Consider the following 15,079-nt stretch of genomic DNA (forward strand, 5'->3'; position numbering starts at 1 on the left):
CCTAAGTCCGGATATATTTATAGGTCGGCCGAAACGCACAAGACTTATGCGGTTTCACCAAAAAATCGGCTCTGTGTGGACCGGGCCTAAGTAGCTTACAAGACCTTTTTTCAGAAAGACTTTTTGAAGTCAGTTTTATTTTACACAGCACAAGCCTTTGGGGCAAATTCTCAATTGAATGTTCATTGAACTTATATGAGTCATTTTGTGAACTTGCATTATTCTAATAGTTTTAAACAATGTTCCAACCCAGAGGAATCTGAAGTTTTATTCAACGGCAAAGTTCAGTTACATTTGGTCACATGTCAATGGCATCATGTATATGGTGGAACAATAAAAAGTAAAACAGTATCCGGTAGAGACCTAATTACTTGATATGATATTTAAATGTCGACCTAGCTTACTACAATGTGCTAGTAGTGGCTCATGTCAGCCACCAAGCTAATGCAGTTACTTGCAGTTACTTGGGAAAAATGTATCCATGAAAAAATGTATCCAACAACAAAATGACAACAGACCGTGTGTACTCTCTGTATCAAATCATGGTCATTCAATTGAGGAAGGATTATTGTTGGGTGATAATCTGGAGCTCAAGAATATTGATATTATAGATGCCAGAAATACCAAAAATCGTCTAGAATTCAAATCCCAACGAGGACCAATGACCGTGCTTTGTATTAAGAGTTTTTTTTCAATGCCATGTGTAAATTTGTTTCAATGTACACATGGCAAGTCAGTTTAATCTGTATGATATCCAGTCTTTGTGCGTTACACCCACACTAACGTTATATCTGTTGAAGGTCAAATGTCTTTAAACTAAATAAAAACACTTTCAACCCCCATGTTGTAATTTCAGCAGAATGAAATGACATAACCTGAATTAACGTGACTAAACGTAGCGGTTCTACCAAATGCAATTCATGCCTTTTTCATTAAACACCCACCCTTGGTCTCTCTCTCTAGACCCCGTGGTGCTGGACCCGAACACAGCCTCACCCTGGCTGGACCTGGCTCCCGACCTGACCAGCATGAAAGAAAGCCAGCAGCGTCAGGAGGTCCCGGACAACCCGGAGCGCTTCGATCCCTGCGTGTTCCTCATGGGAGCCGAGGGCTTCTCCAAAGGCAAGCACCGGTGGGACGTCGTCGTCGGGGACAACCCAAAGTGGATGGTGGGCGTTTGCGCCGAGTCGCTGGCCCGCAAGAAGAGGTTCACTGTGTCCCCCAAGCGCGGCGTGTGGAGCATCGCCCTCAGCAAGGGGGTGCTGACCGCACTCACAGTCGAGCCCACAAAGATCGAGGTGCTGACTCGCTTGGAGAAGGTGCGTGTCAAACTGGACATGGATAAAGGAGAGGTGTCGTTTTGGGATGGCGGAACGCTGACTCACCTCTGCACCTTTAATCACAAGTTCAACGAGAAGATGTTCCCACTCTTCGGCCCGGGACTACAAAGTACACCAATGGCCCTGGCTCCTGGAAAGATGGTTCTGCACACCTCTTGACATTCCCAATGAGGCCACCCATGCTAAAAATGTATGCACTCTCTATTCCAGTGTTTGTTTTTATTATTGTATATTGTTTTATTATTTTTTTCTTAATTTTATTTGTGTGGGAATGTTTTCAAATTCAAATAAATACCTAGTATTTATAGTTTACCCATCACATGTAATCATCACTCTACATATTCTGTGTACTTATTGAGACCTTATATAAGTGCTAATTGAAGTGTGGTAACTTTCTTTAGAATGTACCTAAACACACAACTGATTAAATATGATAAATACATACATTTAATTTGCTGGTTTGTAGCATCTTAAATTCAGGTTGTCATTTGTATCAGCCATATTAATTTGATGTCAAAAGTTATGTTAACGTAGAATTTTTTTACAATAAAGAGAACTTATATGGAGAAGCGTGAAGCCTCTGCTGTTATAGGGAGGCTTTGTGAACTGTCAAGATTTTGTCTAAAGTGTCAAGGATTCTTGTTTACTACTTAATGTTTGATGCATTGTTCTCGAAACAGAGGCTGGTCGAGGCTTGTTCAACTGCTATACAGTTAAAACCTGTATGCAAACCAAGCCATATTTTAAGATATAGGCCTACTACCATTGATAGAAACTGCCCTAACCGGTTTTGGTTGTTAGATTTTGTGCAGATGTTGAAAACCTACTTATTATGACCACCAGAGGGCAGTGGAAGCACGTAATATGTTCAACGGTGGCTTTTGTGTTGGTAACGACTGGATTGTAGCCAGCTAAAACACCAAAACAAGATACATCTACCCCGACCCAAATGGAAAAATCTGATACTGGTTTAACTTTAGCGACCTTAGTTATATTACCTGAATTCTTGGTTCATTTTAAGACTATCCCAATCGCAGACATATTTGGATTTCGCTGAATCGGTGCAATTCAGAGGGACGATGCCTGGTTTTTGCTTCTGAGTGACAATTGCGCATCTGGATGTGGTCAAGCTAGCTACTGCTAGCTGGAGCAGTAGCTATCCTCTGCTAGCCCCTTCGTAGACTGCACAGATTCACAGTCGAACCAGTGTTTATGGACCAGTGGTTGCTACATTATATAGCACTGATTAACTGCCATGCTAGCCATCTAGTTTTAGATGTGTCTGAAAATGTAACTAAATGAAAATCGGACCAACGAGAGGGGAATTGGTGAGTACGAGGACGTTTAATTACTATCCGAGCCAATGGTCCTTTACATTGATGTCAATGGTAACCGCTAACGCTAACGCTAGCCTTCTTTTTATAGCCTGCAGCTATGTCTTGGACTCTCAGGACAAACAAATCAATATTTGTAATGCAGTAATGTACAGCCATGTTACCATATACTGATATGTGTAAGGTACGTGTGTGTTGTTAAATTATTATATACAGCTGTAACACGTAAAGATATCATCACAGTTACATGTTATGGCAATGGAGGAGAAGCTAACGGTACCAACAGATCTGCTGCGCATCAAACACAACACTAGGCTCAACTAAATTAATTGACAAATTCTGTGGAGAATATATTACATATTACTAATCAGAAATGTAGTAAAAAAAATAACCAACACGGTGTCATTCCACCTACTTTAGATCATAATCATAAGATGTCTAAACAGCACTATCTGAGTGTAATGTTATGCTACAAAAATAATATCGTTGTTCTTATGACAGGGCTGATCCTTTCAGCAATGAGATCCTGGGTCTTTTGACACTGTTTGATTATTATATGTAATACAGTTTCAATAAACATTGGTGAAGTCATTGATCATCCTTTTGCCCCTTGCTTTAGGTGGTGGTAAGGATGGCCCCTGTCCTCCCGGTCTCCCTGGTTCTGGTGATTTTAATTTTGACACAGGCCCCAGGATGTTGGGCGGGAGACTGTAAGGGCCACAGGCAGGTCCTCAGGGGACCCCCAGGATATGTCACTGATGGTCCAGGGAACTACTCTGTCAATGGGAACTGTGAATGGCTCATCAAAGGTATGATAATCAATAAAGAATAATATTTATATTGCATAAAATAAAACCAGATACTATTTAATCTCAAATGAATATGCTATACTTCTAGATTAAAATCCATGTCATAAATCAAATAGCACCTGCGTGAATAGTATCTTGTTATTCCTGCTAGCTCCCAGCAACAATCATCGGATTGTGTTGAACTTCACCTTCATGGATACCGAGTGCACCTACGACTATCTGTTTGTGTACGACGGGGATTCCTACCAGAGTCCCCTCCTGGCTAGTCTGACTGGAAACACTCTCCCACAACCGATGGAGGCCAAGTCTGGCAAGGTAATAAGAAAGCCAGGGTACTGGAGGCCGATTGAGGCCTAACCCCTACCTGCTCCTTAATGACATGAGTCTCAAATATGTATGATTTATATTGTATTTTATTGTAGTTGCCTATTCCTTACATTTTTTCGGTGGTACTCTCAACTCTCCGCCCCCTAGATGTTGCTCCACCTCTTCAGTGATGCCAACTACAACCTCCTGGGTTTCAACGCCTCCTACACCTTTTCCCTGTGCCCCGGGGCCTGCGGGGGCCGTGGCCGCTGCGACTTGGCCACATCCCAGTGCCAGTGCCAGCTAGGCTGGGGGGGCGCCGACTGCACCACCCCTCTGTGCTCCCAGGCTTGCTCTGCACACGGCGAATGTGACCTGGTAAGGGATGCCACAGGACCAAGTATACTTCTAACCCAACTTTAGTATACTTCTAATCCAAGTGTACTTATAACTCAAATTTTTAATTGGAACAACTAATCAAACTGTTGATGTGATGAATCAACTGATCCGATGGGTCTCTGGTTTTGGGTGGTCTCTTGCAGAACAAGGAGAGCTGTTTGTGTAGTTCGGGCTTCGTTGGTCGGAACTGCCAGCTGGGTCTCCGTGATGAAAACGAGGCAGGCCAGTGGTGGAGGGTGACAGAGGGGAGCCCCAACATGCTCCCCAGGACAGGCTCAGCCGGGGTCTACCTCTCTCCCACCAGGGCCTTGTACCTGTTTGGAGGTAAGGATACAATGTTGCTTTCATCGATGTTGATACATGAACATGATTTTAACTTATAACTTGTATCCAATTCATAACTGTTATTTGCAGGGCTTTTTTAAAAATTGTGTGTTTTATTATTTAGTTATAAAAACTATTATTTAGTTATTATAAAAACACAAGTGTTACATATCTATTCATACTGTTGTCGTCCTTAGATTGTTTACCATCTGCTGGTTTAATGTTCACGTCTGTACTACCGCCCGGGCCAATTTACCTCATAATAAAGCTATTAACATTTTATGATGAATATTTCTCAAGTATTCTTATGGAATGACTTGAGGAATGATTTGGATATGTGTAATACATACTAGTTGTATAGTAAATGCATAGTTCCCCTGTTGGGTTAGAATACATTGTTTTTGGGAGAGATTTAAAAAAAATACTTTTCATAACCCTCAAAGTATTTTATTTTGCCGGCTCTGTAATGCGATAATGTTTGAGATTCTGAACTTAATAATAATGATAATACTATGTGTATGGATATCGCTCTTTTTCAGGCTTTGACCTAAACAGAGCCCTCGGGGACCTGGTTAAATACAACTTCTCCTCCAACAAGTGGGACAACAGGACCTATGGCCACTGCCCAGTAAGTCACTTGGCTCACAAATAACACCAAACAAACTAAATTGATTATCCTTGAAACAGGAAAATACCATCTCGTCATGTGAAATTATTCTATCTTGACTTAATTTCTGTTTTCATCCTGAATCTAGATATTCCTTTTTCATCATTCAATTGTTTTTATACTTTTATCATTATCTCTTGCTCTCTCCTTAACAGACAGCTCGTCATTCCCACACCGCCGTGGAATGGAAGGGAAACATGGTCATCTTTGGTGGAGACTTGGCCAATGGCTCTCTGGCTAGTGATGTCTGGTGGTACCGCCCGGTGCAGGATGATTGGCAGCAGCTTGGCTTATCCCATTCCCTGGGAGCTCCGAAACTGGCCAATCATGCAGCCGCTGTGGTGGATCATTACGTTTATGTTTTCGGAGGTAGGTCAAGCAGTAAATTCTGTCCAAAAGTCTTGTAGTTATTTGCCTCTATGTTAACCACTTGTTTTTTTTATCTAGAGTTTATTGGAATAAATTAATTATTTACTTTGTTTATAAAAAAATATTGTTATTGTCTATAGAGTGACAGACACGGGTATGAAATAGCTGTTGTTTTTCATTGCGCTAGCACATGATTAGCATTGCCACTTTAATATTGAAAACCCAGGGAGGCAAGTTGTCTTATACCCTAGGTCAGTGTTTTTCAACCTTTTTTGTGCCACGGCACACTTCAGACAAGGAAAAAATCCCACGGCACAACAACATGTTATCAAAAGTGACATTTATTTAAAAAAAAGTGAATAAAAATACAGTAGCCTTTAAATGTATTGTTCAAATACTTAAAACTCACTCAGTCTGTATAGATGCACACAAACGTGGTATCTTGGCAGAAATTGATGAGAGGCACACGCGTAGTTCCTCATCAATTGATCGCAGACGTTCTCTGTTTTTAGTCTTTATTGCAGTTAGACTTGAAAAGCCAAGCTCGCAGAGGTATGTTGTGGAGAAAGTTGTTCTTGCTCCTGGAAATTCAAATTCGTGTCTTTATCAACCAAAGACCTATATGGGTCCCTGACCCAGTCAAATGAGTTGGTGTTGGCTGAGGGAAAATAAAAGGATATTTTCTCTTCAAGTGTTTTCAGGTGTTTTTGGATCAATTGAGTTGACCTGTTGACCAGTGTTGACCCGTTCTTGCCATTTTTGGGCGAGGGGGAACATTTCGAGAGTGTCACCCCTTTCCAAATGCTGTCGCCAGAGGGAGATCCTTGATCGGAATCCGTTTATTTTGTCCTTGCTTGAAAGAAAGTTTTCATCTCGACCTTGCATTCGCGCATTGAGTTCATTCAGATATGCAATCGTATCTGCCATGTATGCAAGCCGTGCACACCATTCATCACTTGCAAGCAGCTTTGCGTCATCAAACCTCTTCTCTTCCGTCAAAAATATTTTTAATTCCTCCCTCAATTCGTATACGCGGGCCAAAACTTTTCCCCGGGACAACCACCGGACCTGTCGGCTTTTCAGGGGTCTAGTTTTAGTGCCTCGCTATGTAAATAGCAATGCGTGAGTCTACAACATTAGGGTTCTTCTCTCGAACTCTGCTCACAAAGCCTTTGATGCGCCCGACCATGGCTGCAGCTCCGTCAGTGCACACAGTCTCTCCATCCACAAAGCGCACGTTGGCCATTAGTTGCGCATGGCCAATTGGCCACTGATATCTGTGGAATCATCCAGTTGCAAAGCATATTTCTCACTACAACGTATCTTCTCCAAAACCACACTCTCTATGTCCGCAGACATATCATCAATTCGTCTCGCTATGGTGTTATCTGAGAGGGGGACTTTAGCCAATTCTTTCTCTGCATCTGGGCCTAGAATGGCATTGACAATGGCTTTGCAGGCTGGTAATATTCCCCAACAGTGTGTGGCTTTTTTGATTTAGCCACAAGTTCAGCTGCTAAATAGCTAGCATGGAGGGCTTTCTCGCACACCTTTGTGGCTTTCCTCAACAATGTTTCCCAGTGCTGTCACACAAACGAACAAAATAGTCCGAAGGCTTATTTTGGAGGGATGGGTGTTTGGTTTGCAGGTGTCGCTTTAGCTTGCTAGGGACCATGGCACAGTTTGATAGCTTCTCCCCACATACTACGCACAACGGACACGGTGCAACAGGATCCCCAGTAAAGGAAAAACCAAATGACAGATACGTGTCACTGTACAGCCTTGAGTTCACAGTTTTTGCTTTCTTTTGAACCCCACTTGTTGTGCGCTCATCGACTGGATTGGTTATGGGGGCACTTTGATCAGCAGTGGGTTCTTTTCTTTTCAAATATTTATCCATGTTTGCGTTGCGTTACTCGCGTGTACATCAACCACTTCATCTGTCATTTATTGTTTGCATATCTGTCAATTAATTGCGCGGCCTACCGCCACCAACAGGCATATGGGAGTATATACGTTGTATACCACCAACAGCGCGACCACGCACACTCGGCAAAGACTTACACGGAGTAGTCCAATACATATATTTTTTAACCAATGAAGTGAATTTGCATCATTTTTCACGGCACACCTGTCCATCTCTCACGGCACAGCAGTGTGCTGCGGCACAGTGGTTAAAAAAAAAATTGCCCTAGGCCAAGGGAATATGAGAAATATGAGAATATGAGGAGCCTCATGAAACCTGTTCCCCTGATGCTAGGTCGTACGGAGGAGGATATGTTCTCTTCCACGCTGTACCGGTTCGACCTGCAGGGCTCTGGGCTCTGGGAGACGGTCCAGGCCACTGGAGGGAAGCCTCCCGCCACAGCCGGCCACTCCATGGTTTTCCACAGCCCCTCCAGAACCCTGCTAGTCTATGGGGGCCATCGGCCTACCACCGCAAGGCACGCGCACATGCACACACACCCAAACAAACACCTACACACTGGTGGTTATGGATGTTGTCACTGATGAACTTCCCTCCTTATTTTCCTAATGCGTGTATATACTGAATGCTAGTTTTTCATGGTTATGTGTTTAACACTTTACAATAGCAGTGTTTAAATTAGCCACTGCCTTTTTTGCAACCAAGAGTCCAAAATATCAGAGACTTGGAATAGTTATTACCAGACTTCAGTGAAGCACACAGTGAAGTAACCAGAACCCCCTTCCAGGTTCAGTGTCCGGGTTAACAACACGGACGCGTTCCATGTAGACCGACGCTTCTGGACGGCCTTCCGCTCTCGTTCCCCCGCCACGGGGCCCAGGGAGAGGGCCTTCCACTCGGCCACCGTCATCGGAAACTACATGGTAGTGTACGGTGAGTTGTAGAGCAAAGGCGACGGAGAAGCTGTAACCATCTCTCCATTGCTTTCACTTCCCTTTTCTTTTCCTTTTTTTTTAACCTTAACTTCACTGAATACTGATCCAGGGTTTTTCCTGGACAGAAGAAGGCTTGGTTGGTAGCTTTGGGTAACGCAGACTCAAGTTACTTGATGACGTTTGTAATGATGCAGTATTACATCCCTAACTAGCCACGCTTGTCCTCGCGGAGCTCGAAAGGTCAGCAATGCGCAACAAATCATTGTATGATCCGTGCAGGAGAGCCGTGATTACGTCGTTTCGTGTTCCCACCAGCTCGCACAGTTCACGTCGCACGGCCACTACAAACTAGGCATGTGGGGACGATGCAAATACAATTGTTCTCATTGTTTGTTTTTCAATCAGGCGGGAACGTCCACATCCACTACCAGGAGGAGAAGTGCTACGACGAGGAGCTGTTCTTCTACCACCTGGGCTGTCACCAGTGGGTCTCCGCCGGGGAGGGACTGTCACTGCGTGAGTGGCAGCAGAGACAGAGAGAGGCTGGGACGATCTCAGATCGTGCGCCCTGAAGGGACGACGCGAGGCGTGGTTAACATTGAGCTCTTGTTGTTTTTAGGGGGAGGGGAGTCAGTGAGGGGCCGGTACTCTCATGTTGCCACCGTGATGGAGGGCAGGGTGCTGCTGGTCGCCGGGGGTTACAGCGGGGTGGCCCGCGGGGACCTGGTGGCCTACAAGGTTCCGCTGTTTGTCAGCAGTGACTTCGGAGACCGGGTGAGTCCAGAGAAATCTTTGACCTCATAGAAAGTGATGTGATTATTGGTAAAGCACGGTCTGCAAATCAAGAGCGCAGACTGGGGCTTTGAATTTTGCTAAAAAATCATATTCGAAGTTCATTATTTTTATTAATATTAATATTCGAATATTTATGAATAATATTTTGACCATTAAATGCCTTCAGTAAGACCTGGATTGGACTTTGCGAGGTTTGTTTACCGCATTGCTATGGTTACCGCCAGTCCTGCGTGTTCCAACGGTTTATTAGGTTTCTAATAAATCGCTGTCTAATCAATACTTCATTCGCTGCCTCTTCCGTGGTCATTACAATATTATGAATAGACTGCGTCGGGTTCTCCGACGTCTCTCCCTCTTGGCCTGCCCATAACAGGTTCGAATATTAAGGGCTGCCTAATATTTGTTCGAATTATGATTTATTTTTTGATATTCGAATTATGTTTGAATAACGAAGTTCGGAGTCAAAGCCCTAGCGCAGACTAGGTATTGAGGAAAATGTCCATGAAACAATAAACGGTGTGTGTGTTTGTCCCAGGATGCAGTTTGTGAGGAAGCACCGGATGAGAGCATGTGTCTGAAGAACCCAGAGTGCAGCTGGTGTGAAGGCCGCTGTCGAGAATACCAGCCCCTTAATCCGGTAAAGTATTTTTTTTATATAAATTCTGCTCCTTTATGAGACTCCTATAACCATACCCCATCTAAGTGTTTGGTGTTTGTCAGTGATTTACAAATGGTCAAACAAACACCTGATCTGATCCTTCAAACAAAATACTTTTAATACTTTTAATATTTTTTCCTATTTCAACCCCTAGAGAATATCTTTGATGTATCTGTATAAGGCCGTTGTCACCCTCAAGGGCTAAAACGGTCATCAGACCGTAATGATATGTTACGGAGCTCTGTCTGTGCAGCGGTTGACTGTGGTGTCCGCGTGAAAGATGCACTTTGCGGACACATTGTAATGCCAAAGTCTTTGTGGATAGTGAAGCTCCGTCTGAGGAGCGGTGTATTTAATGTCCACGTCCAAGTGAGGGTGAGGCTTCCTGGACACCTTCAGTATAACGCTACAGTGTGTGGCGGATTACATATGCAACATCGCTCATTATGATGCTCATAACAGTTATACAACAATGGTACTAAAGAGTATCATAAAGTTGGCGTGGGTTGTAACCATGGGGATAAGACTCGCCCTCTTTCCTAAAACTCGGTGGTACGCTCAAATGTTTTGAGGGAAATCCCAGTGTTCAAATTCCATCTGAAACAGTGACTGGCTATTTAAGCACTTATTGTTTTTAGTTGTATTTTATGGCCTTTTGTCAACTTTGAATGATTAAATTCAGTTAGTTTAGTAGCCATTGATCTCCTTGTCATCGCGACGATGAATTCAGTTTGACATTCGAGTTTCGCCTTTTTTTTTTGCAAGCAGTTATTGACCAACTAAGATCCCCTTAGTGCACTGCTGTGTGCGTCTCGTGCCACCGTACACTGTGTGGGCGTACCCTCCAAGCATCGATCGCACGGTTGGGAAGAAAGCTTCGTTCTACACCTATCCCTAACGTGCGATGGGGGTTCATCCATCTAGGGCTCCCCAGGAACCATCCCCCACCATTGTCGTGTTGCTATTAGGGCTGTAACGATATATCAACTCACGATTCGGTTTGTATCACAATTTTTGGCCCACGGTTTGATACATCCCACGATTTTTTTCCATTTAAAACGCATTTTATTTTAACTACAGTTATCTAACAATTAACTTAATGTACCATTTAATAACAAATAATTTGTAACACTGAACAGATTTGAACAGTAAGAATACTTTTAAAGTATAGCAAAATGAATAAATAAATAACCAAAGATTGCAGGATGCTTGCAGGTAGGCAAAAACCTTAAACTAGTTTTGTGGTTTAGGCTTACGTATTTGGAAATATTAATGTCAAATAAATAACAGTAATTTGAATAGATTGGTAGCACTAACCCGCGTTCTCGCTAGAAAAAACAGTGCCGGTCAAAGTGACCTGCATAGGTTTTGTTTTCCGTCAAATCTCCTATTATCGCTATGTAGCTTAAATAATGACATAATCAGGCCGTATAGAATGCAACATGTCTGATTCGCAATAACGAGGCATAGTGTTACGAGTAGCGTATGTGTGTGCGTGAGAATGGCAGTGTGCGTGTGTGTGTGTGTGAGTGGCGTCATCGATTGAGTGGACGAGCGAGGAGAGCGAGCGGTAGCATGTGTGTGTGTCTAGTGAAGAAACAAACGGTGTCCGGTATATTAAAGTACCCATCCTGTCAACAATCGGTGGCCGCTTCATTCCGACCTATAAGCAGACCAACTGCCGGTCAAAGCACACAAAACACTAGAGACAGGGATCACACAGGTTCGTGGCTTTGAGTGTCGTGATTTCGGTTTCGATACGCGTATCGTTACAACCCTCGTTGCGGTCCTTCTCTCCTGCAGTGCGGCAGCACAGGGTGCCTGGGCCTGGCCCGCTTCCTGTCGGACTGCCAGTCCTGCCTGGTGTTCAGCGGCACGTCGGCCTCACTGGCCCGCGCCCCGGGAGACTTCGGCTGGTGTGTGCAGAACGAGTCCTGCCTCACCGTCTCAGGTGAGCCCAGGGGGGGACGGAGGGAGGACACGGTGTGAGGGTGGTCGTACTGTGAATTATTACACTGGAAGGGAGGGAAGAGAACGGTATTCTGCCCAAAGGGGAACGTGACGTGCACATGCACAGGGGCGCCGACAAGGGCAATGTGACCCGTTGCGTGTGCTTTCGTCCGGGCAGAGCGCAGTGCTTGCCGCGTAGACCAGATCTCGGGGCCGTACGGCTGGTGGGGGGAGCGTACCCGCTTCCTCACCGCCCTCAACTCCTGTCGCACGGACAACGACGTCCCGGGACTGCACCTGCTCACCTTCCAGCACCCCCGCAACGACTCCCAGCCGGACAAGGTATGGACAACCCCCCCGCCCCCCTCTACTGTCGCAACCTACTCTCACGCTCTCTCTACCCAACCCCCCATCCCCCTTCCTGACGGGCCACCATGCTGCTCGTCCTGTAATGCAGTGCTCTCACCTTCTGTGTCCACATACAAAGGCTTCAGGGTCCTACCATTTGTTATCTAGAAAGCTTGTATCGTCTTTCCCAATCTTTCCATATTATCATTAGATAACATTATTATTATTCATATTGTGTTAATCCCTATCCCCATTTATAGTGAACGTTGCATTGACTTCTGTCTTTTCATCTTAAAAGCGTATATGTTTGCCTGCTTTCCCGCTGCGTACGTTTAGAGCCCCAACCCCCCCTCTCCCCCCAGCCATTTGTTTTTCTTTAGATGGTCCCTTATCTCATTAATAATAATGGATTAATTAATGTACCTACTAGCTCTGTAGTGGATAGTGCTTCTGTTGATGTGTTTCCACCCATCCCTCCCCCATCCCTCCCCCCATCCACCCGCCCTCCCCCAGGTGGCCATCCTCCGCAGCACCACCATCAGCCTCAGTCCCACCACAGAGATGGACGTGGCCCTGCAGTTCCGGGGCTTCATCCACCCGCTGTGGGGCGCGCCGCCGCCGGCCCACCCGCCCACCGACACCGTCTCCATGTGGGCTCGCATCCAGAGGCTCCACTTTGAGGCCCGCATGGCGCCGGGGCCCACCTCCAGCCAGCTGGTGAGAGCACACACAGAGAGATAGACAACAAGGACGGTCAAAAGGTGGACATCACCAGAACGCCTAGAATGTAAAGCAGTACATTTTATATTTGTAACACAGTTAATGTATATATAAGTTGAATTAATTAGTCAGATATTTGTGAGATACTTTGCTTTTCAACTGAATTACTGGGTAATCATATCATATCTTATCTACAGTAGTCATTTGATGGTCCGGGTCAGTTTTCCAGGCCAGGCGTCCTCTGTTGTTGACTGTGTGTTGATGTGTGCAGGAGGTGGTGGGGCGCTGGGCCGCCCAGCAGGAGAAGGAGCTGAAGCTGCTGGGGCGTCCCGACGGGGGCCGTCTCTTCCCCAACCTGACCCGGGGGAACCACTACCTGGTCCAGGCCGAGGGCTACCTCAACAACTCTGGCTCCGGGCAGACCAGCGAGATGGCACTGATCTGGAACCGGACCGGTCTGCCCGGCGGGAGTGTGAGTACGGCCCCCCCCCTGAGACATGGAGGATAACACCGGCTCTGTTCCCCTGAGGACAGATCAGCCTTTAGATTGTTGCTAAAGTACACACGATTTTTATGGACGTTTTTGGAGCTGCACTTACGGGTGGTTTTTGTGATGTTCTGATTACAAATCTGATCTGGTATTTCATTGAGATTTGCTTCCTATCGCCTCTCGTTAGTTATAATATTTTAGTCTTTGTGTTGCACTTACACCAGTGGTCAGTCATACAGGTGGTGGTTGCTCACTTTTAATGCAATACCAACTAGGAGAGATTTACATTTCCTGCGTGTAGCTCTGCTTAACTATTTAATCCTTGCCCTCCTTCCTCGTCGGCGCGCAGGAGATCTCCTTCCTGTTCCTGGAGCCCTACCGCTCGGGCTCCTGCTGGGCCTACACGTCCTGCCTGGCCTGCCTGTCGGACCAGTCCTGTGGCTGGTGCCCCTCCCTGGCCCGCTGCCTGCTGCGCTCCGGCCCCCAGCCCTGCCTGGAGGAGCAGGGGGGGGGGGAGCGCCACCTGCTGCTGGCCCCCCAGCACTGCACCCTGTGTGAGGAGTACCGGGACTGCTCTGCCTGCACTCAGGTGTGTGTCTGTGTGTGTGTGTGTGTGTGTGTGTCTGAGAAATGATGGTATATTTTCCAAGGTATCAGTTTGCTCTAAATGTCCTATTGGTCATTGAGGTCATGTGTCCCTGTCCCTGCAGGACCCCTACTGTGAGTGGCAGATCAACTCCAACAAGAAGGGGGACTACCAGTGCAGTCGGAGGGGCAGGTTGGATGGATCCATTCGTGACCCAATGGTGTGTCCTAAAGTCTGTAACCAGTAAGTGGTAGACATATATTTTGTCTTTTACTCACACAGGTTCAAAGGTTTTCTTCACGCAGATGTATGATAACATTTGTAGGGATGCACCGAATTTTCGGCCACCAAATTGTTTGGCCGAAAATGGCCCAAATGCGCATTTTCGGTTTTCGGCCGATATACTTTTATCACCGAAACAACACGGCCGAAACTGAAGTTTGTGATGACGCAAACAAAATCTATGGCCAGCACACGCTTGTCTGGATAAGCGCCAATATGTTTGCGATGTGGATGTTTTTCAATGTTTCTGAGAAAGACCCACGTATAGCGATTTGCAAAAATTGCAATGCCTTGATTTTAATGAAGTTAGTACACAGTCATAGCCATAAATGCAATGGTACTAGGGTTGCCGCGGTGTGGACATTTTCACACCGAGTAATACACTCGTGTCAATACCGGTATTACCGAGTAAATAAACGGTATAAACTTTGAAACTAGGTCAACCGCCATCTTCTCCGTAAACTCTCCTCTCACACTCGGTGACAGCGTCTGGCAGCGCGCCAATTCTCGGTGACAGCGTCTTATAACGTTCTATGGATCAGAGGTCGCGTTAACCGACAAATGTCCGTCATTGACGGATATTTTTTAACTATGACGGAAAAATCTGAAGGCAGTCCGTCATTTTGACGGATTTTACAATGACCATTACCAATAATAAACATAAGAATAAAAATCACAATTGAAGTAACAGGCAAGTTGTGACAGTTTTCTTACTCTACATAAGCTTCATTGCCGACACCAACTTTCAAACTGAGCCGAAGTTACGGCCGTGCTCAACGCGCCTCGCGCTATCCTACAGCTGACAGCGCGTTGAAGACCCACGGACTAGAGGCATTGGAG

At 45.5% G+C, this 15,079-nt stretch overlaps 1 protein-coding gene across 2 annotated transcripts in view; it reads left to right on the top strand.

Annotated features, from left to right (window-relative positions):
* Window positions 1-1,506: 1,506 nt before the first annotated feature.
* The window catches only part of megf8 (multiple EGF-like-domains 8), a 31,050-nt gene continuing 17,477 nt past the window's right edge, over window positions 1,507-15,079 (top strand). Inside the window, exons 1-19 of one of the 2 annotated variants that reach the window (XM_056601364.1) lie at window positions 1,507-2,668; window positions 2,766-2,858; window positions 3,294-3,483; window positions 3,635-3,798; window positions 3,958-4,167; window positions 4,332-4,512; window positions 5,052-5,140; window positions 5,335-5,548; window positions 7,809-7,992; window positions 8,263-8,408; window positions 8,816-8,926; window positions 9,030-9,184; window positions 9,741-9,842; window positions 11,667-11,814; window positions 11,992-12,155; window positions 12,675-12,878; window positions 13,153-13,353; window positions 13,721-13,960; window positions 14,082-14,200. In XM_056601364.1, the coding sequence (XP_056457339.1) occupies window positions 2,832-2,858; window positions 3,294-3,483; window positions 3,635-3,798; window positions 3,958-4,167; window positions 4,332-4,512; window positions 5,052-5,140; window positions 5,335-5,548; window positions 7,809-7,992; window positions 8,263-8,408; window positions 8,816-8,926; window positions 9,030-9,184; window positions 9,741-9,842; window positions 11,667-11,814; window positions 11,992-12,155; window positions 12,675-12,878; window positions 13,153-13,353; window positions 13,721-13,960; window positions 14,082-14,200 (2,849 nt within the window). In that variant the 5' untranslated portion in view covers window positions 1,507-2,668; window positions 2,766-2,831. The remainder of the gene's footprint in view (window positions 2,669-2,765; window positions 2,859-3,293; window positions 3,484-3,634; window positions 3,799-3,957; window positions 4,168-4,331; window positions 4,513-5,051; window positions 5,141-5,334; window positions 5,549-7,808; window positions 7,993-8,262; window positions 8,409-8,815; window positions 8,927-9,029; window positions 9,185-9,740; window positions 9,843-11,666; window positions 11,815-11,991; window positions 12,156-12,674; window positions 12,879-13,152; window positions 13,354-13,720; window positions 13,961-14,081; window positions 14,201-15,079) is intronic. The other variant, XM_056601363.1, reaches the window with a different exon arrangement.

This window comes from Gadus chalcogrammus, chromosome 11 (assembly GCF_026213295.1).
Source record: "Gadus chalcogrammus isolate NIFS_2021 chromosome 11, NIFS_Gcha_1.0, whole genome shotgun sequence".
Taxonomy (NCBI): domain Eukaryota; kingdom Metazoa; phylum Chordata; class Actinopteri; order Gadiformes; family Gadidae; genus Gadus; species Gadus chalcogrammus.